The sequence below is a fragment of the Xenopus laevis genome, chromosome 9_10S (assembly GCF_017654675.1).
Source record: "Xenopus laevis strain J_2021 chromosome 9_10S, Xenopus_laevis_v10.1, whole genome shotgun sequence".
Lineage (NCBI taxonomy): Eukaryota > Metazoa > Chordata > Amphibia > Anura > Pipidae > Xenopus > Xenopus laevis.
Genome location: NC_054388.1, coordinates 12,646,891 through 12,671,152, shown reverse-complemented (window position 1 = coordinate 12,671,152; position 24,262 = coordinate 12,646,891). Strand labels below are relative to the sequence as shown.

Sequence of the window (24,262 nt, the reverse complement as noted above, 5' to 3'; positions counted from 1 at the left end):
TGTGCGTTTGGTTTGCATATATATATTTACATTTTACCATCTTTTGTTCAAAGTAATACAATAAACAGCCAATTTTAAAAAAAAATCTCGTTACTGCAGTTGTAGAAAAAAAAAATTCGACTTTTTTGCTTTTAATGTCCCTTTGGGCCTTGCGCTACTCATCTGTGCGTAAATACTGCGTCTGCCCCTAACCTGCCGCAATAACAAGACATCAGAAGTTATACATGTACTTTAATAGAAGTATCTGAACTGAATTAACAGTTACAATAAAATATTACAGTGCTTTGACTACGGCGGCCCCTGCTCTTGCCTTTCCCGCGCCGGACGAACCAGCGCTGATTTCTGTCCAAGTCCGTGCTCCGCCAATTGCATATTGAAATAGTCAGCAAATTAAGAAAAAAAAAAAAATACAATAATTTAGGGGAAAAAAAAAAAAAAAATTAAATGAGGTGGGTGCTTGCTTTAATGTCAGACAGCAATTCACAGCTCAGGTGAAAAATACGGGGAGGGTTTTTTTTTTTTCTTTTTTGCAATAAATATTCAAAAAAATAGTTATTTCTATAAGGCATTGCTGAGTATTATATTTTTAGTCCCCACCCCAAAAATAATAATTATTTCTGTGTTCAGAGTACCTTATGAAGATCCTTGTGGTTTTTTGTTTGTTTTTTTTCTTTTTTTATTAAAATTTTTATTGAATTTTTTTTTTTGCAGAGATGAGGCATAGAGTTAACGCCCCCCAGTTTTATTCTTCTGTAGCCAACAAGCTTCTCTTCTTGCCTAGAATCTGCCAAAGAACACCATGACCTGTCCTAAACGCGCATGACCCACCAATAATGCCTGGAGCAGAACTGAAAGCTCAGGGATCCACAGAACTTAATTGCAGCATTTTCTTACTGTGTTATTCGCAACACTTTCCCCATCTTGTATTATTATTATTATTGTTACATTTCTCCCCATCCATTGGCTGGGGGGCAACAAGGAATCTAGTGTCTGCGTGCGTTTTACTGCATTCGGTCAGGCTGGAGCTGTTGAGGCTGGTATTGGATGTACGCAGTGGGAGGAGCTCCGGTGGTGGGAGTAGCGGAAATCGGCTGCTGGACTGCGCTAGTATATCCATAGCCCATGTATCCGGTTGCCGGGGAGGCTGCATAGGGATACTGTTCATAGGCCGCAGTGGTGTAATGGGTGTAGGCTTGAGTAGCAGCATTGTAGTCAATATATGGAGACTGCAGGGAAGAGATTGGCGTTGGGATGACCACACTTGGCTGGACGATGGCGGGTGGGTAGATATACTGAGGCGTCAGCCTAGGGAACAAAGCACAAGGAACATTATTAACAAAACAGTGTTTATTTGTCAGCTAAAAATGGAGGATTGCTACATTTTACACTTCGAGAATGCACACATTCGGCATGCCACAATGGCTACTCCTATTGTATATTGGAACCGTTAAGGGGGCAGATTTAGCGAGTATTATCTATCAACACTGAAAGGTTCAATAAATATTTATTTAAAGAAAAGAAAAAAAAAAAATACATGTGAATGCATTTAGCGGTTTTGAGCATTCAAACTCCATTCTGCTCCATGGGGTGTTAGAGAGCAGCAGCACCGAGCTCCAACAATCCTCAATCATTCATACATATATTCAAATGCCTTTATCTCCTTTGCTTTTTCAAAAGTGTTGCATATTAATAAAAATACAAAAAAAAAAAAAAAATAAATTAGGCCTTGGCTTTATGTCCTTTTTAGGACAGTAAAAACTGTTTTATTTCTAGGTGAACACAACCCCCCCACCATCATATAGACTCCATACCACTGACCCTTCCACATTTCCTATTCAAATGAGAGCCCAGAGCACCTTTACAGTCTCGCATTGATTTAAAAGGTGCAACTATTTTCATTTATCATTCTGTATTTCTATTTATATATTAGATGTGCCCATTACTTTCAGCCGCAGACAAGGCTTCAACTTTTCTGGAACTAAATCCTTCAGCTGATTATCTGATGGAGTTGTTCCTGGGCTGGAAATTGCCACAAGTGTCTAGACAGCCACAGGGATCCCAGGGAACTGTGTGAAAATAGAGGCATGTTTCTCAGATGACAAGCACCCTGGGTTCTCTGTAATTTAGGGAAAAAAAAATAAAAAAAAAGGGACCTGCTCGGTTGATCTAGCCACATGAAGCGAACCAACTGGCTACAGGTTAGACTTGTGAATATTCTAAAACTGACCGATCTACTACAGTTTGACCAAATCCTCTCACTGACAAATCCGAAAAGTATTCAAAGTCCCCCATACACGGGCCGATAAAAAAAAAAAAAAAAAAAAAAAGTCGGCAGCTCACTGGCCCATGTGCGGGGCTGTCCGATGGACGTCCCTGATCGATATCCGGCCGAAAGTCGGGCAGATGCCGATTGGGCAGGGTAAAAAATCCTGTTGGATCGCGGCCGCATCTGTTCATTGATGCGATCCCACGATCTGACCAGCTGTTTAGCCTCATTTCTGATCCCTAGGGCCCACAGGGTTCAGCCCGATATCGCCCACCTCAACGTGGACATATCGGGGAGAGATCTGCTCGTTTGGAGACATCTCCCTGTGTTTAGTCACCTTGAGGCTAGGGCATCACAGGGTCAAAATGAAGAGGTCAAATTCAGCCCCTACCGCAAGTAGGCTCCTCCTCCTCATTGCACGTCTGGAAGCCTTTTGATCGGCTCCATTGCAAACACTCTGCGGATTTCAGCAAAGAAACAAGAGAATTTGCATTTCATACTGAAATACACTTGAGTGTGTTTGCACCAGAGCTAACACAAGGGTTCCAGAAAAATAAAAAAAAAAATAAAAAAAGGAGGATACTACTCGCAGTAGGGGCCGAATCGGCCTGCAGATTTCAGCAGACTGATTCCAGGCCGGCCCTGTGTGGCCCTAGGCTAAAGGCTGTCATATAATACTTAATCAGACAGCATCTGAGACTACAGGCCAAGCAAACTGCTACAGTATTAGTGGCTATATACAGTACAGCTATCTCTTCTAATGTTCTATTTGTTCAAGCCAACAGTCAGCTTGTTATCTGCCAATGGCCGACAGTAGGAAATCAATGAACCAACCTATATCCATGATATATAGCTACAGGTCAGGATCATCTGGCCCACATATACAGTATTGCATATAATTCTATCAGTAGGTGTACGGCCAGCTTGATGATCCGACTGCTAGCAGGTTACACTAACCCCAATTCTGAAGCACAACAAAGTGGTAATGCCCCTGTACATCTCTTATACTGAACAGCAGTGACCTAAACTTGGGGGATATGCTCATTTGCAGGAATCATAATGAGGGGCCACAACGACTGCACCAGCGCCGAATTAAGATTCAGCATGGACAGGTTCATTTTTCAGGACCTGGATAGAAGCAAAGGGCACATTTGTCTGAGAGACAGCAGGATACATGCTCCTTCCGAATATCAAAGCCGCATTTATAATGGCAAACGTAGCAGGGAGTTAGAAGTTGGCCTTCTAAATGTTGCATTTTAGGGTTTGTAGTTCAGAAACAACAGGAGTGCAGCAGTTGGACAGCCCTGATTTATGTATATTTTTTCCTTCCAGTTGGGGGCCCCAGACTTTCTGCACTGCCCCCTCAAACACCCTCTTCTTCCGCTCAATTGTTCTTCACTTTGTACCCTTCACTTGTTATTTTGTTGCTCTGCCAACAGCAGAGGTTAAGTGGAAACTATGGCTGGTCCTGTCCAAACAATACAGGCTCTCCCTAATCTCCCTCTAACCCCTTCACTGACAAAAAGAGAGTGCAGAGACAGAAACGCGAAATACTTTGCCATGGTTACAAAGGAAACAGGTCTGTAGGACTTTAACAGCAGCCGGATCATGAAAAATGGCAGGAGGCTTGTGTGGCTTATTGGGTAAACTTGTGCAGGCAGAATCTCTCTGATACAGGCATTTCCATGGGTCATGGAGTTCTGAATAGTTGGGGTAGAACAGTGTCCCATGGCAGATCACAAGGGGATGGGATAGAAGTGCTGTGGGGATAAAGAGAGCACCTTATAACGTCTGACAAAAGTGCTCTTCTTATCCAGGCCAGACACACACAGATAAAAGGGTTGCCTGCAATAGAGTCACTTTCACACATCCAAGGCTAGAGCTGTGCATCTGGGGCCCCCGGGTGCAGACGTCTCGTTTGCATATCAGGGGCCGCAGGGAGGGGGTGAGGCAGATCGTTCTGCATCCCAGGCAAATTGGCACCAGTCACTACACCAGGGAGCGGATAGTGGCTCCATTGTTAGCACAGGAATACAATGCCGGGTGGGATGCAGAAGCAGGGAGGGAGTTGCACTCTGATGCATGGGGTGTTATTTATTGTAACCCACAGCCAAGTGACATGTACCATAGATCTGCATTTACAGAGACTATAGTATGTACGGTAAACAGACAGGGCAATGGTGCCCCACAGCTGCCTTTTCATGCACTAAGCAAGAACGCCTGACACCCAGCCAGGCCCGGATTTATGAAAAGGCCATTTTAGGGGGGCGGCATGCTGCCCAACCACACCCACATTGGTTTTAAAAACACTGGAGATAAAATCATTTTTTTACATTTCCTGTGCACCAATCCCCATTGCTGCTGTCCCTCTGGAGGGGACAGGGGCGACGAGCAGCAGCTGTACCCCGAAACACCAATTCGGTCACGTAGCCCTGAATTCCTATGTACAAGTCGCTCTTCTTGTAGCCGAGAGTGAGAAAGTTCTCTCTAAAGAATCCCACGAGTGCGGGGCAACACAGAGAGGAAGGACAGAAAAGAAGGAGGTGGGGGGTCGTTGAGCAAGATGTCTAGGTTAGGAGCAAGCAACGATACAAAAACAATTTAAACAGTAGGCTTATACCAGACGACATATGAAAAACACAAGCCAAAAGAAATCAGCCCCTATGAAGGAATTAGACTCCTGTCTGCACCCAGAACGGTTGTATCAGGGTCGGTGACTGATTTCGGTACAAGAACGCAAAGCCAAATACAGCCGATTGTGCCTGCACCCGAGCCAACACAATGGTTTTGGGTGCAGACAGAACAGAGACAAATTCCTGCGTAGGGGCTGATTTTCGGTCTGCATATTTCATCAGGCCTGTTTTATACAACCAGCAGCCTTTTCTATATTCCATTTATACAAAAAAAAGTGACCAGTGACCTCAGTTTATACTTTTGGAGACTTAAACCACAGCCAAGCCCAGTCTGCTTACACAATACACACGGCCTTATCCAACGCATTCTGTTATGGTAACAGCAACTGTTTATTATTCATAAAACAAAAGAAAATTTCAGCTTGGGAACCAGAGAAATGTGCCTATTACCCCTTAATCAGATAATAAAAGAATATTTAGCCTAAAAAAAAAAAAAAAAAAAAAAACCAGGAGGGTAAGGAAAGTTCAGGTTTAATGGCCTCGGTACCAGGGTGAACTTTTGTGCTTAAAAGGGATTCTGACATGATTTTTATGGTGTTGTTTTTATCTCAATTACACTGTAAATAATTCACTCTAAAATTTCATTCCTGAACCAGCAAGTGTATATTTTTTAGTTGTAATATTGGTGTGTAGGTGCATCTCAGGTCATTTTGCCTGGTCATGTGCTTTCAGAAAGAGCCAGCACTTTAGGATGGAACTGCTTTCTGGCAGGCTGTTGTTTCTCCTAATCAATGTGTCACAATGGGACCTGGATTTTTACTATTGAGTGCTGTTCTTAGATCTTCCTTGGAGCTCTTATCTTGTGTTATCTGGTTACCTTCCCGTTGGTGATATCACTCCAACTTGCAGTACAGCAGTAAAGAGTGACTGAAGATTATCAGAGACAAGTCACATGACTAAGGGCAGCTGGGAAACGATCTAGCCCCATGTCAGATTTCAAAATTGAATATAAAAAAAATCTGTTTGCTCTTTTGAGAAATGGATTTCAGTGCAGAATTCTGCTGGAGCAGCACTATTAACTGATGTGTTTGGGAAAATAAAAAACATTATTTCCCATGACAGTATCCCTTTCTGGGCAAACGTGTATTTTTATTGCTGCCCAGAGAAAACCAATTGCTTTCATGAAACATATTAAAGGGGAAGTGCCCCAAAAAAAAATACTGACAGTGCTTTGGTTGCTTTCTATAAAGCTAGCGGTGGGGTGCCACACCAAACCTTAAGTCTGTCTTTAAAGTTTATTACTTTTTGTAGAACTACAATGGGAGCCAAAAAGGCACCTTGTCTTTTATAGAGACGTATGCGATATAATTATAACCGAGCTCTAGTGATGGGCGAATTTGTCAGGCACAAATTTCTGCATTTCACTGGCAGCGAATAAATCTCGCAAATTTGCCGAGAACATTCGCCGGCGAAGTCAAAGTTTTTTGACGCCGGTGTTAATTTAAACACCGGCGACAATTAATGGACGCCCATTGAATTTAATGGGCATGGCATCAACGAATTGCCGTCGGCAATTTGCCCATTTCGCAGGAAATAAGCAAAATTCGGGGCGAACCAAAACATGCAAATTCGCCCATCATTACCGAGCTCCCTTGTTTTGCTCCACAATGGGCCGTTCAGTCTGGCCCCTGCGTCAGTCTATGTATAAAAGTGTGAGCTCAGGGGGCTGAGAACAAGGAGTGTACGGCAGCCCTACACCGCAGCTACACCGCAGAAATTTTGCCATTTATACAAGTACTGTAGCAAATAGGCAGTTATTTACTTAAATCATCCCTCCACCACCAAACAACAACAACAACAACAGACACAAGGGCTTATTGTAAATGGAAGAGAATAAAAAGAAAGCAATGGGGTGAGCAAAAGGTGACGAGTTTGTCCCACTTTGCATATTACAATCTGCTTTGCATTTGTTACAAAAATAATCAAATTACGGTGGATCGTTTAAGGGGAAGTGACACTAAACAGCAAAATCTGTCTGCTAATTGGGACAGGTTATTCCCCCGCACCATGCTCGTATCTGTCTGTAGTTACACATAGGAAAGTGCTCAAACAAAGGGCTATAAAAGCCGCCAAACACCATATTGGCTGTAATGTGCTCTTGGTTCAGCTGGTTTCTATAGGCCACTGTGTGATTTGATTGTTGACCCATAAACTCTCCAAACCACAGGATCACACAGAAACCAGAAAATCCTCTAAAAGATGGGTGCGTGTCTCCCTATAGTCACTTTCACGTAAGCAGCACAACTTCACCATTCTTCAACCAATGTAGATTGGTTGAAAACAGAGGATCTCAACATGTATGGCCAGCTTAACTCTTACTACTACTCAAGCCCCACTGCCTTGTGTCACAAATGTAGTTTATTCACTATATTATACAAGCAGCAGTCCTGCACTGCTCTATGACTGAGATTCAAGCCAACAAGTTCTGTATCACTGTAATAAAATGCTCTGTTATACAGATAGTAGAATCTCAGCTGCCATAAAGCAGGGCAGGACTGCTGCTTACAATGGGGATCAGATAGGATTAGGGTTGCCACCTGGCCGGTAAAAATGATGGTTGATCCCAATGTTATTAATAGGGGAAAAAAAGCTAAATCTAAAGGAAGGCTGGATTTTTTTTTCCGGAAAAGGTGGCAACCCTAGATAGGATCTGTGCAGCCACTGGGACAGAATGTTCTGTTATACAGATAGCTAGAATCTCAGCTGCCATAAAGCAGGACTGTCTGCTGCTTACAATGGGGATCAGATAGGATCTGTGCAGCCACTTGGACAGAATGCTCTGTTATACAGATAGCTAGAATCTCAGCCATAAAGCAGGGCAGGACTGCTGCTTACAATGGGGATCAGTTATGATTTGTGCCACGATGATAAGATGCTCTTAACCCTAAAACTTCTGGCAAAGTTTAGGTGGATAATGACATGGGGCAGGTGCAAGGGTTAAGTGGAAGCTTTGTTAGGACATTCGTTGTCCCGCTCTCCTCGTGCTTTCTAGAACAGCTGCTGACTCTAATTAAAAGGACGTTTCTAGTATAGTGGAGAGGAAAGAATAAAAGGGAGGGTGCTGGGAGTGGGGGACGCTCTATACAAAAGGCCAGACAATAGGCTTCTATACAAGTGAGCCAGGGACCTCGCACAACATCTGTCTGATAGCACTTCCAACGGCTCAGTCATGATAGCTGGGCCTCTAGGGCTGGGTACTGCCAAGAGACCATAATTCAAGGTGGGGGGGGGGTATTCACAACATCTATATAGTCTCTCTCTCTATAGCACTACTATATATAATCCCAGGGGTTGTTGCATTGGAGTTACAAAAGGTCTAGTAGCCCATAGCAACAAGGGTTAAAATTAAAATATATATTAAAATGCACAATGACCAACTGCAAGTTTCACAGTTCATGTTCAACATACCAACAGCTAAAAGCAAATAAATGACAATATCTTTCTCCAGGGAACAGAGAAACCAAGCCCCGAGGACTCTGCCTTTAGCGTAGTACTACATCACTGAAAGGGTAGTGGATGGTTGGAACTTCCCTCCAGCAGAAGCAAAAGCAGTAGGAATAACAACATGTCTGGGATTTAAAAAGCCACAAATCACTAACCAGTCGGGCAGTATAGGTGGTTTGGTCTAAACTACCTCCAGAATTTTTACCATCTGAACAACTTGATGACCCACCAGTCTATTCATGAAAGAAGAATTAAGTTGTACACTTACCCGAATGGTCGCTGGATGAAGGCTGGGTGTAACTGCTGGACTCCTATAGTAAATGCTGCAGAAGGAAGGAGGAAGAGACATATTTAATAATCCTACACCTGCCTGGGGGGAGTAGGAGGATAACTAAACTGGAATTGTTTTATGGAATCTCTCTATACAGACTATCGACAGACTTTGTAGGCTGTTCCTGCTGAATTGTGCTTAGTTAAATAACTCCCAGGATTCTACTACCAATAAAGTTTGGGCAGAGAAAGGCTGGTTCTTACCACTCTGCAGGTTCCTTGGCTTGGCTCCTAGGTACGCGAGGTTGACGTTGGCTTTACGGCCGTCAATAATGGGGTTTGGGTCTTTACACGCTCTTTCTGCAGCAGTTCGGTCCGACATGGTCACCTGGAGTTAAAGAGAAATGTGCGTTTAATGAAACTTGCTGTAACTGCACTTAATTAAAAGTAATCTACAGTATAAATAGGATTTCCATAAATGAGCAGTAAAACCTGTTGCCTTTGGTCCTGTTGCATTTGTATTTAATATGGCAAAGCTGCCCAAGTGACCAATTATTATACTGTAACAATTGCTAGTCTGCTTGTGATTTTCATGGACTATTACCTTAAGACTAAACACTCCTGTGCCATTATCCCCACTGCTACTATAGGTGCTGCTGTGCCATTATCCCCACTGCTACTATAGGTGCTGCTGTGCCATTATCCCCACTGCTTCTATAGGTGCTGCTGTGCCATTATATCCACTGCTACTATAGGTGCTGCTGTGCCATTATCCCCACTGCTACTATAGGTGCTGCTGTGCCATTATCCCACTGCTACTATAGGTGCCGCTGCTGTGCCATTATCCCACTGCTACTATAGGTGCCGCTGTGCCATTATCCCCACTGCTACTATAGGTGCCGCTTTGCCATTATCCCCACTGCTATTATAGGTGCCGCTGTGCCATTATCCCCACTGCTACTATAGGTGCCGCTGTGCCATTATCCCACTGCTACTATAGGTGCCGCTGTGCCATTATCCCCACTGCTACTATAGGTGCCGCTGTGCCATTATCCCACTGCTACTATAGGTGCCGCTGTGCCATTATCCCCACTGCTACTATAGGTGCCGCTGTGCCATTATCCCCACTGCTTCTATAGGTGCCGCTGTGCCATTATCCCCACTGCTACTATAGGTGCCGCTGTGCCATTATCCCCCCTGCTACTATAGGTGCTACTGTGGCATTATCCAACTGCTACTATAGGTGCCGCTGTGCCATTATCCCCAGGGCCGCTCCGGCCATGAGGCAAGGTGAGAATCTTGCCTCAGGCGGCACGGAGCGGCCAGTTACCAGGGGCGGCAAAAAGCCGCCTCTGGTAACTTTAAGAGCCGAATTTCCGTTTTTTTAAAACGGAAATTCGGCTCTTCTAGAGCAGCGAGCGCAATTGCGCTCACTGCACTAGCGATGCAGCCCCTCCTCCACCCGCTCCGACGCTGGTAGTTAGAAGAGAGGAGCAGGAGGAGGGGCGGCATTGGGGCTGCTGCCTCAGGCGGCAGCAGCCCCTGAAACGTGCCCGATTATCCCACTGCTACTATAGGTGCCGCTGTGCCATTATCCCCACTGCTACTATAGGTGCCGCTGTGCCATTATCCCACTGCTACTATAGGTGCCGCTGTGCCATTATCCCCACTGCTACTATAGGTGCCGCTGTGCCATTATCCCATTGCTACTATGCCATTATCCCCACTGCTACTATAGGTGCCGCTGTGCTATTATCCCCACTGCTACTATGGGTGCCGCTGTGCCATTATCCCCACTGCTACTATAGGTGCCGCTGTGCCATTATCCCCACTGCTACTATAGGTGCCGCTGTGCCATTATCCCCACTGCTACTATAGGTGCCGCTGTGCCATTATCCCACTGCTACTATAGGTGCCACTGTGCCATTATCCCATTGCTACTATAGGTGCCACTGTGCCATTATCCCATTGCTACTATAGGTGCCGCTGTGCCATTATCCCCACTGCTACTATAGGTGCCACTGTGCCATTATCCCACTGCTACTATAGGTGCTGCTGTGCCATTATCCCATTGCTACTATAGGTGCTGCTGTGCCATTATACTCATGTGCTGCCACTCCCATCTACAGAGTGATAAGATGACTGTGATGAGTTATTGATCTCTTCTACACGCTTTGTGCTACTCGTTGAGGCAACCAGCAATAAAAATCTCCAGCCTCTCATTAGCCTGTCTTTTCAAATTTCCTGGGTCCCTGACCCCAACAACTGTATAGCATTTCTAGCTGCACCCTGGAAATAGAACAGACAACCAAAATTTTGAAGTCCCAAATTATTTGGGTTATAGGGCTGCTGCACCTCTGGACTTGTACAATATGTTCATATATAAAATACAGCATTTCAAGCAATTTTGGACACAGGCAGGGGCTTAACCTTGTGCATTGGACAAAAAAAAAAAACTTTTTTCCAACATTCCAGCTTTAAAAATAAAGGACAGAAGGTCAGTTTGTGCGACCAAGGGAATATACAAAGTTGCAGAACGGAGGATTCCACTCCCTGGAATGTGTCCCCTTACACAGCAGTTTGGGATATAGAAGATCCCTTTCTAGTGTGTCTCCTTGGGATACAATTGTTACATGGCAGGATAATAGAGCAGTGAAAGAAAGATGGAAACTTTTAGGATGACAAAAAAAACAATTTAACAATCAGAAACATTCATACTATTTCTTCATAAAGAGGCACAACTGTCGAATGCTGACCCGGTTGAAAGATTGTAGATTTAGTTTAATTTACAGCTTTGAAATGTTACTTTCTACCTACTTCATGTGCCCAACTAGACCTGCCATTATATTTTCCTGCCTAAAAAACTATTTTCAAGACACAGTCATCTCTTAAAACCAACAGGGAAACCGCAACGAGTTTGCAGCTTTCGGTAATGAAAGTGACACCTGCACACTCTGGAGACCCATTGTGACGTCACCACTTAGTCAAATGAATCTATTCCCATGTCCTCTTTATGTTTCATGCTTGTAGAGTCGGGCCCTCTTGCTCTGAAACCCACCACAACATTAGCCAGTTGCATCACTATAAAAAAAAAAAACAAAAGTCTGAAACATCACTACTGAAAGGGGCCGTCTCCTTAAAGGCACAATATAGTGTCCTATTTGATTAAATGTGATACATCACTTCCCATATCACCCACCAAGAGGCAGCACAAGGTATTAAGGGTGTTTTGGTGCCCCTTTAAAAAAAAATGCCTGGTATTCCATCTTAAGCTCCCCATAGACGCAAAGATTTCTCTTGCCGAACGACCGATTTTTGTGACGTCCGACCAATCCTTCGAAATTATCGTGCGGTTAGTGGGATTCTAACATCTTACGATTTTTCGGCCGACATCTGTCAGAAAATTGATCGGCCAGGTTAAAAAAATCTTTGTCGGTCCCAGTGCAATCTATCTATGTTTGCAGGACCAAGCAGGCAGCTCCCCTTTGTTTTCCTGGCAAATTGGTCTTTTTAGTTGACGGACAATTCGTACGATTGTTCCGAGATAATCGTGGTCTCACGATGACGATCGGATCTTTTAAAAATCTATGGCCAGCTTAATGTGCAATTATCTTTGGCAAAAAGATAAGTTGTAGTTGGTCTTTTTTTTTTTTACCCCCATTATGTCATTTTGTGGATCCGGTTCTAGTAACCCATAGCAACCAGTTAAAAATCACATGCTAAGTAAATAAAAACACACAATTTTGATGAGGCCGTTTTCTTTAAATGCAAATAAATATCCTGTTGGTGACACCTGTCCTTTAAAGTGTACGAGCCTAGCATTCACAGTGTCACTACGGCTAAATTCCAGCTGTTTCTCATTGATGGGAAGTTTGCTGCCTATTGCCGACACTGCCAATGTCACATGGGTATTGCTCAGCAAATTGGCTCCTTTGTAAACAGAGGTAATAGGCTAATCTAGATCATGTGATCATAAACCCAACCGTGCACAGGAGAAAAAATGGCTTCGTCCATGGAGTACAGTTTATCTGAGAGAGGTCTCTTTCTTTCTAGTACTGGGAACTGTTACTTATAGAACTGAGGATAGTACTACTGGCTCTTACAGATAATGCAATTTAAATTAAAGAGATAGGTGCTCCTTTAAAATAAAAATTGTACCTATTTATATGACAGTTATTCATATAGAGCCAGAAAGTTATGCAATGTTTTACATTTATTTATAATGAACAAGGGTCTTACAATAATTTACCAAACAAGGGTTACAGAGTAAAAGGGCTCAGGGGCTCTTCTTGCTAAAACTTGCAATCTAACAGTAAACAGAGAAGGAATGTTTTTGCCACACAAGCTACACCCTCATACTGTAATGTCTAAGGGAAACAATATGGCACCTCCTTCCCATATGTATAAATACAAATATACAGAGAAGGAATGTTCTGGGCACACAATAAGCTATACCCTCATACTGTACTGTCTAAGGGAAACAATATGGCACCTCCTTCCCATATGTATAAATACAAATATATAGAGAAGGAATGTTCTGGGCACACAATAAGCTATACCCTCATACTGTACTGTCTGAGAGAATCAATATGGCACCTCCTTCCCATATGTATAAATACAAATATACAGAGAAGGAATGTTCTGGGCACACAATAAGCTATACCCTCATACTGTACTGTCTAAGGGAAACAATATGGCACCTCCTTCCCATATGTATAAATACAAATATACAGAGAAGGAATGTTCTGGGCACACAATAAGCTATACCCTCATACTGTACTGTCTAAGGGAAACAATATGGCACCTCCTTCCCATATGTATAAATATAAATATACAGAGAAGGAATGTTCTGGGCACACAATAAGCTATACCCTCATACTGTACTGTCTAAGGGAAACAATATGGCACCTCCTTCCCATATGTATAAATACAAATATATAGAGAAGGAATGTTCTGGGCACACAATAAGCTATACCCTCATACTGTACTGTCTGAGAGAATCAATATGGCACCTCCTTCCCATATGTATAAATACAAATATACAGAGAAGGAATGTTCTGGGCACACAAGCTACACCCTCATACTGTAATGTCTAAGGGAAACAATATGGCACCTCCTTCCCATATGTATAAATACAAATATACAGAGAAGGAATGTTCTGGGCACACAATAAGCTATACCCTCATACTGTACTGTCTAAGGGAAACAATATGGCACCTCCTTCCCATATGTATAAATACAAATATATAGAGAAGGAATGTTCTGGGCACACAATAAGCTATACCCTCATACTGTACTGTCTAAGGGAAACAATATGGCACCTCCTTCCCATATGTATAAATACAAATATATAGAGAAGGAATGTTCTGGGCACACAATAAGTATAATACTGTACTGTCTAAGGGAAACAATATGGCACCTCCTTCCCATATGTATAAATACAAATATATAGAGAAGGAATGTTCTGGGCACACAATAAGCTATACCCTCATACTGTACTGTCTAAGGGAAACAATATGGCACCTCCTTCCCATATGTATAAATACAAATATATAGAGAAGGAATGTTCTGGGCACACAATAAGTATAATACTGTACTGTCTAAGGGAAACAATATGGCACCTCCTTCCCATATGTATAAATACAAATATATAGAGAAGGAATGTTCTGGGCATACTGTACTGTCTGAGAGAATCAATATGGCACCTCCTTCCCATATGTATAAATACAAATATACAGAGAAGGAATGTTCTGGGCACACAATAAGCTATACCCTCATACTGTACTGTCTAAGGGAAACAATATGGCACCTCCTTCCCATATGTATAAATACAAATATACAGAGAAGGAATGTTCTGGGCACACAATAAGCTATACCCTCATACTGTACTGTCTAAGGGAAACAATATGGCACCTCCTTCCCATATGTATAAATATAAATATACAGAGAAGGAATGTTCTGGGCACACAATAAGCTATACCCTCATACTGTACTGTCTAAGGGAAACAATATGGCACCTCCTTCCCATATGTATAAATAACCTATTTCTAAGAAGTATGTGTTTTTTCTGTATTCCCCCCCCCCCCCCATCTCCCAAACATGGAGAACCCCTTATTTTCCACTCTTATTACTAACCAGCAGATATTGCTAAACTACTTGTTATTTTTTTTTCTCCCTCCAAGCATCTGTTTTTCTAAATACCGGCTTCTCCCCTGTCTTTACGGCCAAAAAAAGAAGGTTGGGTGGAAGGTGACACCATGATGTAATATTTCAAAGACACTCAAGTGCCTGAGACAGTCTTGCAAATTACACTCCAAATATTATGACAATAAACATGTTTATCAAGGTTGTTCCTGTGTGTTTGCTAACAGAACCTTCCCCAACACAATAGAACCAAATTCCAAAATGTAGGAGTGGGAGATAGACATGGTCTAGTTGGAGAGGCTGCCTAGATGTCAGTGTTGCCATTATTTAACTTGTATCCCAGCACAGACACCTGCAGCCTCCCATACAACTAACCTTTACTAAAGGATCCCTCCTTATCACAAAGCTACAGATTCAAGCATATATAACCTTGTTATGAGCTAAGGGGGCTTAGCCTGAAGGCCAGTTAGGGGGAGATTTGGGGTGAGTGCTTATTTGTGCCCTGGGTACCCCTGGAACTATAGTAGGGTGACTGTTACCCCAATGTTTCTATATATCTGTAACCTTGTTATGAGCTAAGGGGGCCCAGTCTGAAGGCCAGTTAGGGGGAGATTTGGGGTGAGTGCTTATTTGTGCCCTAGGTACCCCTGGAACTATAGCAAGGTGACTGTTATCCCAATGTTTCTATATATCTGTAACCTTGTTATGAGCTAAGGGGGTCCAGTCTGAAGGCCAGTTAAGGGGAGATTTGGGGTGAGTGTTTCTGTGCCCTGGGTACCCCTGGAAATATATCAGGGTGACTGCTATCCCAATGTTTCTATATATCTGTAGCCTTGTTATGAGCTAGGGGGGTCCAGTCTGAAGGCCAGTTAAGGGGAGATTTGGGGTGAGTGTTTATCTGTGCCCTGGGTACCCCTGGAAATATATCAGGGTGACTGTTACCCCAATGTTTCTATATATCTGTAACCTTGTTATGAGCTAAGGGCGTTCAGCCTGAAGGCCAGTTAGGGTGAGATTTGGGGTGAGTGTTTATTTGTACCCTGGGTACCCCTGGAACTATAGCAGGGTGACTGTTACCCCAATGTTTCTATATATCTGTCAAGTGCTCCAGTTCTAAGAAACCAGACCACCACTCTCTTGCTATAATGAAATTTTATTTATGTGCTACACTGTTTATTACAAGATAATACAGTCACACAATGCCTAGTTATAATATAGATACACCCATAGAAGCGGAGGCTATAAAAAGACCTCTTCATATGGTTCATCCTTTTATTCAAACATTTGATACTTGGCATTAACCCAATAAATAATAAATATGTTTTATATATATATGTTTTAACACCTGTAAGTCTCTAGAGTACTTTCTCTTTCTACACGAGTAAAAACACAGACATAAATACTAGGATTTCAAGTTACTCATCTCTACAGATCACGGCCCCTCACCGACACAATGGGTTAAAAAACGCTGGTTATTCTACCAACTGCAGGTTGGGTAAACATGGCCCTGCTAAATCTACCTTTCCACCTGCTGGTAAATAAAGCATTGGGAGAAAATGTATGGTGTCTCTGATCTTGCAGAACTACAAGCCCCACAGTGAAGATGATACAGGGTGCAGGGAGTTGTAGAATGGACCACTAAAGGCTGCCTATCCCTATGGCAGAGTTATTGCTAATCTGGGCCTCTGTCTCAGGGCATCAGAGCCTCCATCCTTTGCAAGTTGTTATTAACCCCTTCCTTACACAGCCCCAAAGAGATTAAAATACATTGAGTGATTCGGTCTCAAATACTCACAAAGCCGTATCCCCTCGACTTTCCCGTCTGTCTGTCCGTAATGACCACCGCCTCGTCGATATCCCCAAAAACATCGAAATATTTCCGGAGAGAGGCGTCCGTCGTGTGATACGGGAGACCCCCCACGAAAATCTTGGTGAAAGTTGTGTCTTTTTGCACGGTGTGCATGGTCCCAAGCGAATTCACCAGCCGCTATAAATAAAGCATCCAAGTCTTCGCAGGCTGCCCCTCTAACTCCAGTGCATAGATACAAAACATATACAAAAAAAAAAAAGAATTCTCTTGCTTTCTCTAAATCCTTATTTTTATATAAAATTGTTGCAATGTTTAAATAATAATAATTTTTTTTTTTTAAAAAAAAAGGTGCCGGTTAAAGATTGCTAGCAGTAGTGGGTAAAGAGGTAGTTAATGCAGAGCTGTGTAGCAGGTGGGAAGGTGCTAGAGAAACTCCATGCACCATCTGTTCTGGCCAGCGCTCTCTCTGGGTCTGAGCTGGCTCTGCTAATATGCTAAGGAGTGCATACTTCCCAAGCCTTTGTACTCAGCCACAGCCCCGCCCACCAATAATAGGGCACACCCCTCCCTTTGGAGGAGGGAGGTGCAAAAAAAAAGAGCCTTCTGGGAGTTGTAGTTTTTAACTAAAGCCAGCAACAGACCTGGAAGAGATCTGACTTCTGCTACATTGTTTCAACAGTCAGTTCCAGGGAACAGAAAATAAAAAAAAAAACAAACATTGTGTAACAAATGGATATTGGGGAGATGCTTATAATGATTTATGCAAAATAATTTTTGTCTATAATCCGTTTTTCCATCTTTCAAAGAACTACCCCCTCCCATTGTTCATTGGCTGACTGGCGAGGATCATGGGAGTTGTAATTGTTACTCCTTGCAAGGCAGGTTGCAGCTTGAAGTCGCTGTGCTGCAGAGTTGCATGCAGAAAAAAAAAATTCCCATGACAGATAGGCATCATTGGTTTCTATGGGACAAGTCACACAGCTGCACAAATGACTTGTCCAGCTGCAGCCCCTCAGAGTTGTCCCTTGTGGCCTACCCCTTAAAGTGAAAGTAACAATATATAACTGTCCCCAGAGTGATAGGAATATGGGGGAAGATTAAGGCTAACACCTTCGCCACAAGTATCTGCTGCTGGTTACAGAAGCGTAGTGATTAACCCTTGATAGTTTTCTGCCAACTTTGCTGCTTACAACATTTTTAACCAACTAGAACAGATCCCTCCTGCAGATGCCACCTTTCCCAGCATTCTCCTTTGTTAGTGTCAGCTAGTGATGGGCGAATAAAATCGGCAGGCGTGAATTTGCGTTGAATTTCCGGGTTTCAAGGGCGGTGAATAAATTTGCGAAACTGCCGTCGAAAATTGCCGGTGTCGAAAAATTTTGGAGGTGCGCCGGAAAAGTCGATTGCATCAAAACCGTTATTCGGATGCCCATTTTCACTAACTTTTCACCGTTTCCTGTTTTACCAATATATGTTGAAATTGCTCTTTCAAGGCACCCTGTGAGGTTAGCTTCCTCTGTAGTTGCCCCTGACTGGACTACAATTCCCATGATGCCTTCTGGTCTTGCTGTTCCCAGCACAGTTGGACCTAAGGGCAGAGACAGACGAGAAGATTCGGGGAGATTTAGTTGCTCATCGACAAATCGCCGGGCGACTACTCTCCCCAAACTGCCTAGACTCTAAATCACCAGTGGGCTGGCACTCAGAGCGTTTTGATTTCCGAAGTCGCCTGAAGTTTCAAATTCGGGCTCCGAATGCCATCCCCCAATTCGTTTTCTGAAGTCGTCCGAAGTTTCCAACTTCAGGACGACTAATCATACCTTCCAACTGTCCCGTTTTTAGAGGGACAGTCCCTCTTTTGACAGCCCAACCCGCAGTCCCTTGTTTGTACTGGAAAGTCCCTATTTTCTCTGCACTGAACAGCCAGAAAAAGAAACAATGTTTCTAACTTAATTGGCTTTTGGCAGAGAGCGCAGAACAGCCACAGCTTCAGATAAGATACTTTTGTAACAATTTCAAGATAAGAAAATAAGTGATTATAACAATAAAAGACTCAAAGCTTAAAGGGCAATTCGCGTTCATTAGAAAAACTGAAAAAAAACTACAGAAATATGCTCAAACTTTTATAACCTAACAAATTTTATAAAATGAACATGGTAATTAGGGGGCGTGGCCACCAAAATGAGCATGGTCAAAAAAATTTCATTGTGCTACGCGCGGCAACATTTTTGTCCCTCTTTTTATTTCCAAAATGTTGGGAGGTATGCGACTGTGGAGAACGCCCTCCCACTGGCAATTTAGATTCTAGACAGCATGAAGGCAGTTTGGGGAGATAAGTCGCCCGAAGAAGAGGCGATTTGTCGCTGGGCGACTAAATCTTCCTGAATCTTCTCATCTGTCTCTGCCCTAAAGCTGGACGGCTTTCAGAGAGTCTACCCCAATTTGACTAAGAAATGTTTCCCCTGTTTGCAAAGTAAATAAGCCCAAGCCAAAAACCCGCCACAGGCCGCCGCTGAAATACACTTTGTTCTCCCAGTCTGAAGCTGCAAACAGTGTTCTCAGGGCTGATTTATGGCATCGGAGAGAGGAGGGGCTTGTTTCCCAGCAATCACTTAGGGAGCGGAATAACAGACTGCACTTGGCAGTCCCAGTTTGTATATATAGTGATACATTCCCCTTTCATATAATAGGGCAGGATTTGAACGAGCGAATGCTTTTAACTTGCAATGATTCAGTGCCCCCTTCCGCCTGTTAACCAACTCACACACTGTACTAAGGGAAACAATATGGCACCTCCTTCCCATATGTATAAATACAAATATACAGAGAAGGAATGTTCTGGGCACACAATAAGCTATACCCTCATACTGTACTGTCTAAGGGAAACAATATGGCTTCTCCTCCTCCCATATGTATAAATACAAATATACAGAGAAGGAATGTTCTGGGCACACAATAAGCTATACCCTCATACTGTACTGTCTAAGGGAAACAATATGGCATCTCCTTCCCATATGTATAAATACAAATATACAGAGAAGGAATGTTCTGGGCACACAATAAGCTATACCCTCATACTGTACTGTCTAAGGGAAACAATATGACACCTCCTTCCCATATGTATAAATACAAATATACAGAGAAGGAATGTTCTGGGCACACAATAAGCTATACCCTCATACTGTACTGTCTAAGGGAAACAATATGACACCTCCTTCCATATGTATAAATACAAATATACAGAGAAGGAATGTTCTGGGCACACAATAAGCTATACCCTCATACTGTACTGTCTAAGGGAAAGAATATGGCACCTCCTTCCCATATGTATAAATACAAATATACAGAGAAGGAATGTTCTGGGCACACAATAAGCTATACCCTCATACTGCACTGCTAATTATGATACATGTGCATCCATGAAGACTTAAGATAAATATAAATTAACTGCTAAGCCAATAAGTCATGCTGCAGCATTATTTACATTTCAATCAAGGCCTCACACTCCCCCTTTTAACTGGTTTGGTATAACCTGATGCTATGCAGTCCCCCACCCCTTTTACTCTTTAGCTGAAGCCTCCACACAGGGGTCCTATTCAGGGAAAGATCAGCAGTGACTGGCAAATACAGACCCAAGCCAAGCCTGCCTATTACACCTTTAGCCTCTGATGCCCCCCCAGCTAGAAAATATCCTGTATAAAATGTCAGATTGTGAAAAAAAGGAGATATTATTCCTATTTACACCAGGATGTCCCATCTCCAGGATTTCAGCTCTTCTTAGGGTAAGTCCACACTGGGCTAATAGCCTCGTCTTTGCAGCAACCAATCTCCCCAAATACCTTCCCTGACTCTGCACCGGCTTAAACGGAAAAAACGCCGGCATGTGGAAACTTCGGGCGATTTAGGAAAAAGATCGCCATGTGTGATTATTGCAGAGTCAGGGAAGGCGTAAAAACGAGGCGATTAGTCGCCAGGCGACCCAATCTCCCCATAACGCACAGTGTGGCCCTTAAACTGCAACTCCCAATATCCTCAGAATTCATGTGACAAAGTTCCCTTCCCACCAACTCCCCAAGGCCCTGTCCTTTATTTTCATTTCTCAACTGCACTTGGGGCATAAAGTTCATCTCTGTAGGACACAGTTATCACATCTCCATCTTGAACTCCCCCCATGTAAGCAAACAAACCCAGGCCTCAGAACTTAACCCTTCCCTCTCCATGGGGGGCGGTATGATACAGATCAGAAAGCTGACTGATTGGGGGATTATTCTAATTATCTTTTATTATTCTTTCATTGTCTTTTATTGGTTGTTAGGGACTGTAGTGAGCCTAGCAACCAAACAGGGGTGTAAAATTCCCAGCTAAAAAGCTGCAGAGCAACAAATGTTAAAGTGATACTGACACCTTTCAGATCCTTACAGTGTCAGTATGAAAAGTCCAATGTGCTAAAACTAACACCTTGGTTTCCGCAGCCCCCCTTCCCTGCGTTGACTTGCCCATGGCTTCTCACCTAGTAGTTAAGGTTGAAAAATGACACATTGGTGAAGTCTAACAATTTGCCAATGAATCCTGCCTAACATCCAGAGGAAATATCTACCCCCTACTTTAAAATATAAGGATAATATATATATATATATAAGGCAGAACAGGCAGAGCAACTGGGCCCCAGACCCCTCCTCTCTCCCTCTTTGCAGCGTGACGGTAGTTCTGCCCCTGGAAACTTGGATTTTCATTAAGCTGCAAAAAGAAAAAAAAATTAGTCGTGTGACATTATCCATTAATTTACAGTAGGGGGTACATTCTCTCTTATAATACATGCGTGATACTCAGAGTTCCCTGTATAACTCAGACTGCAGCCTTGTGCCTTTATATGGTCACAGAACAACCCCTCAGTGACTTCTAATATCCTTATCATTTACAGTAGGGGGTACATTATCCCTTATAATACATGAGTGATACTCAGAGTTCCCTGTATAACTCAGCCTGCAGCCTTGTGCCTTTATATGGTCACAGAACAACCCCTCATTGACTTCTAATATCCTTATCATTTATAGTAGGGGGTACATTATAACTTATAATACATGAGTGATACTCAGAGTTCCTGTATAACTCAGTCTGCAGCCTTGTGCCTTTATATGGTCACAGAACCCCTCGCTGACTTCTAATATCCTTATCATTTACAGTAGGGGGTACATTATTCCTTATATTACATAAGTGATACTCAGAGTTCCCTATATAACTCAGCCTGCAGCCTTGTGCCTTTATATGGTCACATAACCCCTCAGTGACTTCTAATATCCTTATCATTTACAGTAGGAAGTACAATATCCCTTATAATACATGAGTGATACTCAGAGTTCCCTGTATAACTCAGCCTGTAGCCTTGTGCCTTTATATGGTCACAGAACCCCTCAGTGACTTCTAATATCCTTATCATTTACTGTAGGGGGTACATTATCCCTTATAATATATGAGTGATACTCAGAGTTCCCTGTATAACTCAGCCTGCAGCCTTGTGCCTTTAAATGGTCACAGAACCCCTAAGTGTTTGACATCTAATATCCTTATCATTTACAGTAGGATTTACATTATTCACTATATAAGAGCTGTTCAAGTGGAGGACGGTGGGCCAGATTTGGCTCTCTAGGGTATTTTTCTGGCTCCAAGCCTATGGGTTCCACAGACTGCTGTGCATGAAAGCTTGGGTAGCATTGCTCACTATACTCATCATCTTAGAGAAACATTCCCAGCTATAAGGCTGAAATACACACAATGCTGAAAGGTTTATTGTTATCCAGCAATGTAATTACTTACAATGAGAGATTCCCCCGGGAAAGATAACACAACCCATTAGAGATAAGCTTGTTACCTCCAGTGTAATCTGGGACTCATTAAATCCAATGTGTCCTGGGGATGAACCAGGGAAAGAGAAATTAGCATAAAAATAATGGATAAATGCCCTGTGGTACTTTGGCCAAACAGAAGTGCCAGGTGGGTAGTATAAACACCGTGGGAAAATCACTGCAAAATAAAACTGATGGTCTCCTAAGGGTTATCGCTCACATTGTAGGGGTGACCAATACCTCTACATTACAAGGAGCTCCTCCATGACGTTGATATTGTCCTCATCCAACAAGATTTTTAATCACACCCATTTACAGGCCAGTATTGTGCTGACCCAGCCTGGTGCTTTTATTGGCCTGTGAATGGCCAGCTTACATGTAAAACACTGAATAGGTAGGATGACAACAATTTTATTTGCAAAGTAAGGCAAAATGCTGGCAACCGTAGGGTGAGTTAGAGAGAGTAAGACAAGATAGAGACATTAGGGCGAAATGCACTACTGTGACTACTTTGTCCTACTGTTTCCATCTTGATAGTAGGACAAAATGGAAACAGGACAGGGTGGTCACAGTAGGTCAGGATGAGGAGAGTAGGCAAAATAGAGAAGATTGAGACAGTAGGCCAGGATTGAGACAGTAGGCCAGGATGAAGACAGTAGGACAAGGCAGTAGAGCAAGATAGAGACAGAAGCTGGGACTATAGGGCAATATAGAGACATCCATGCAAGATAGAAACAGTAGGGCAAGATGGAGAGAGAAGTACAAGATGGAGACAGTAGGGCAAGATGGAGACAGTAGGGCAAGATGGAGAACAAGATCGTACCAGAAGGGGAAGATGCTGACCATAAAGCAAGATAGAGTTGGTAGGGTAAGATGGTGATAGTAGAGCAAAGAGACAGTAGGGCAAGATGGAGACAGTAGGACAAGGCAGTACAGCAAGATAGAGACAGAGGGAGACAGAAAGGCAAGTTGGGACAATAGGGCAAGATGGAGACATTCATGCAAGATAGAAACAGTAGGGCAAGATGGAGAGAGTAGAACAAGATGGAGACAGTAGGGCAAGATGGAGAACAAGATCGTACCAGAAGGGGAAGATGCTGACCATAAAGCAAGATAGAGTTGGTAGGGTAAGATGGTAATAGTAGAGCAAAGAAAGGTTTGCATTTGAACCATGGTTGGCCTCTTAGTTTGCCAACTAGAAGAATGGTCATAGGCATCTAGATTTTATAAAGCTGTATGGATAATTTTAGTCTTAATGCAGCCATGCTTGGGCTGATTGTATGCTCTTTAATAGGGAAAAAAGATAAATATAATATTTATAATAAATATAAATATTTTTTTTCCAGAAAAGGTGACAACCCTAGATGGGGCAGAGGTGGAAGACAAATTGTTGAAAGCCCTTCTCACTTCCACTGGGCTCTGCTGAGCTAGCAATTTGTGTATTGAGGTTGCGGCTGTGTGTATATTAATGGCACCTCTCCATGCAGTAGGATTCGGCTGTTACACAGAGGTCGCCCAGGTCTCCTTCGTCTTAATATACACAAACCCACAGGAATTTGACAATTTAGTGATGAATCCCTGCATAGGGGAATCTTTTTTTTTTTCCCCTTTAATTTTATTTTGTTTACACACAGGCCCCGTCAGGATTCCATAAAAGGAGCTGGTGCCTGGCCACATTCACACAGTGCGGCCTATTAAATTCAGAGTCAAGTGAAAATCTCCCAGCTGCTCCTTTGGAACAGGGGGTCCGTCATTTCTATAAAGGGTCTTGCTTTTCCCACCCAACCTTCCC

The 24,262-nt window shown here is 42.9% G+C and overlaps 1 protein-coding gene across 1 annotated transcript; it reads right to left on the bottom strand.

The window, feature by feature from the left end:
• Nucleotides 1-216: 216 nt before the first annotated feature.
• On the bottom strand, nucleotides 217-17,132 carry rbm38.S (RNA binding motif protein 38 S homeolog). Its single transcript, XM_018238205.2, has 4 exons — nucleotides 16,613-17,132; nucleotides 8,938-9,061; nucleotides 8,672-8,726; nucleotides 217-1,305 (listed from the first exon to the last, which is right to left on the bottom strand). The coding sequence occupies exons 1-4, from the start codon at nucleotides 16,778-16,780 to the stop codon at nucleotides 1,002-1,004; spliced, it is 651 nt and encodes a 216-aa protein (XP_018093694.1). The 5' UTR covers nucleotides 16,781-17,132; the 3' UTR covers nucleotides 217-1,001.
• Nucleotides 17,133-24,262: the final 7,130 nt, after the last annotated feature.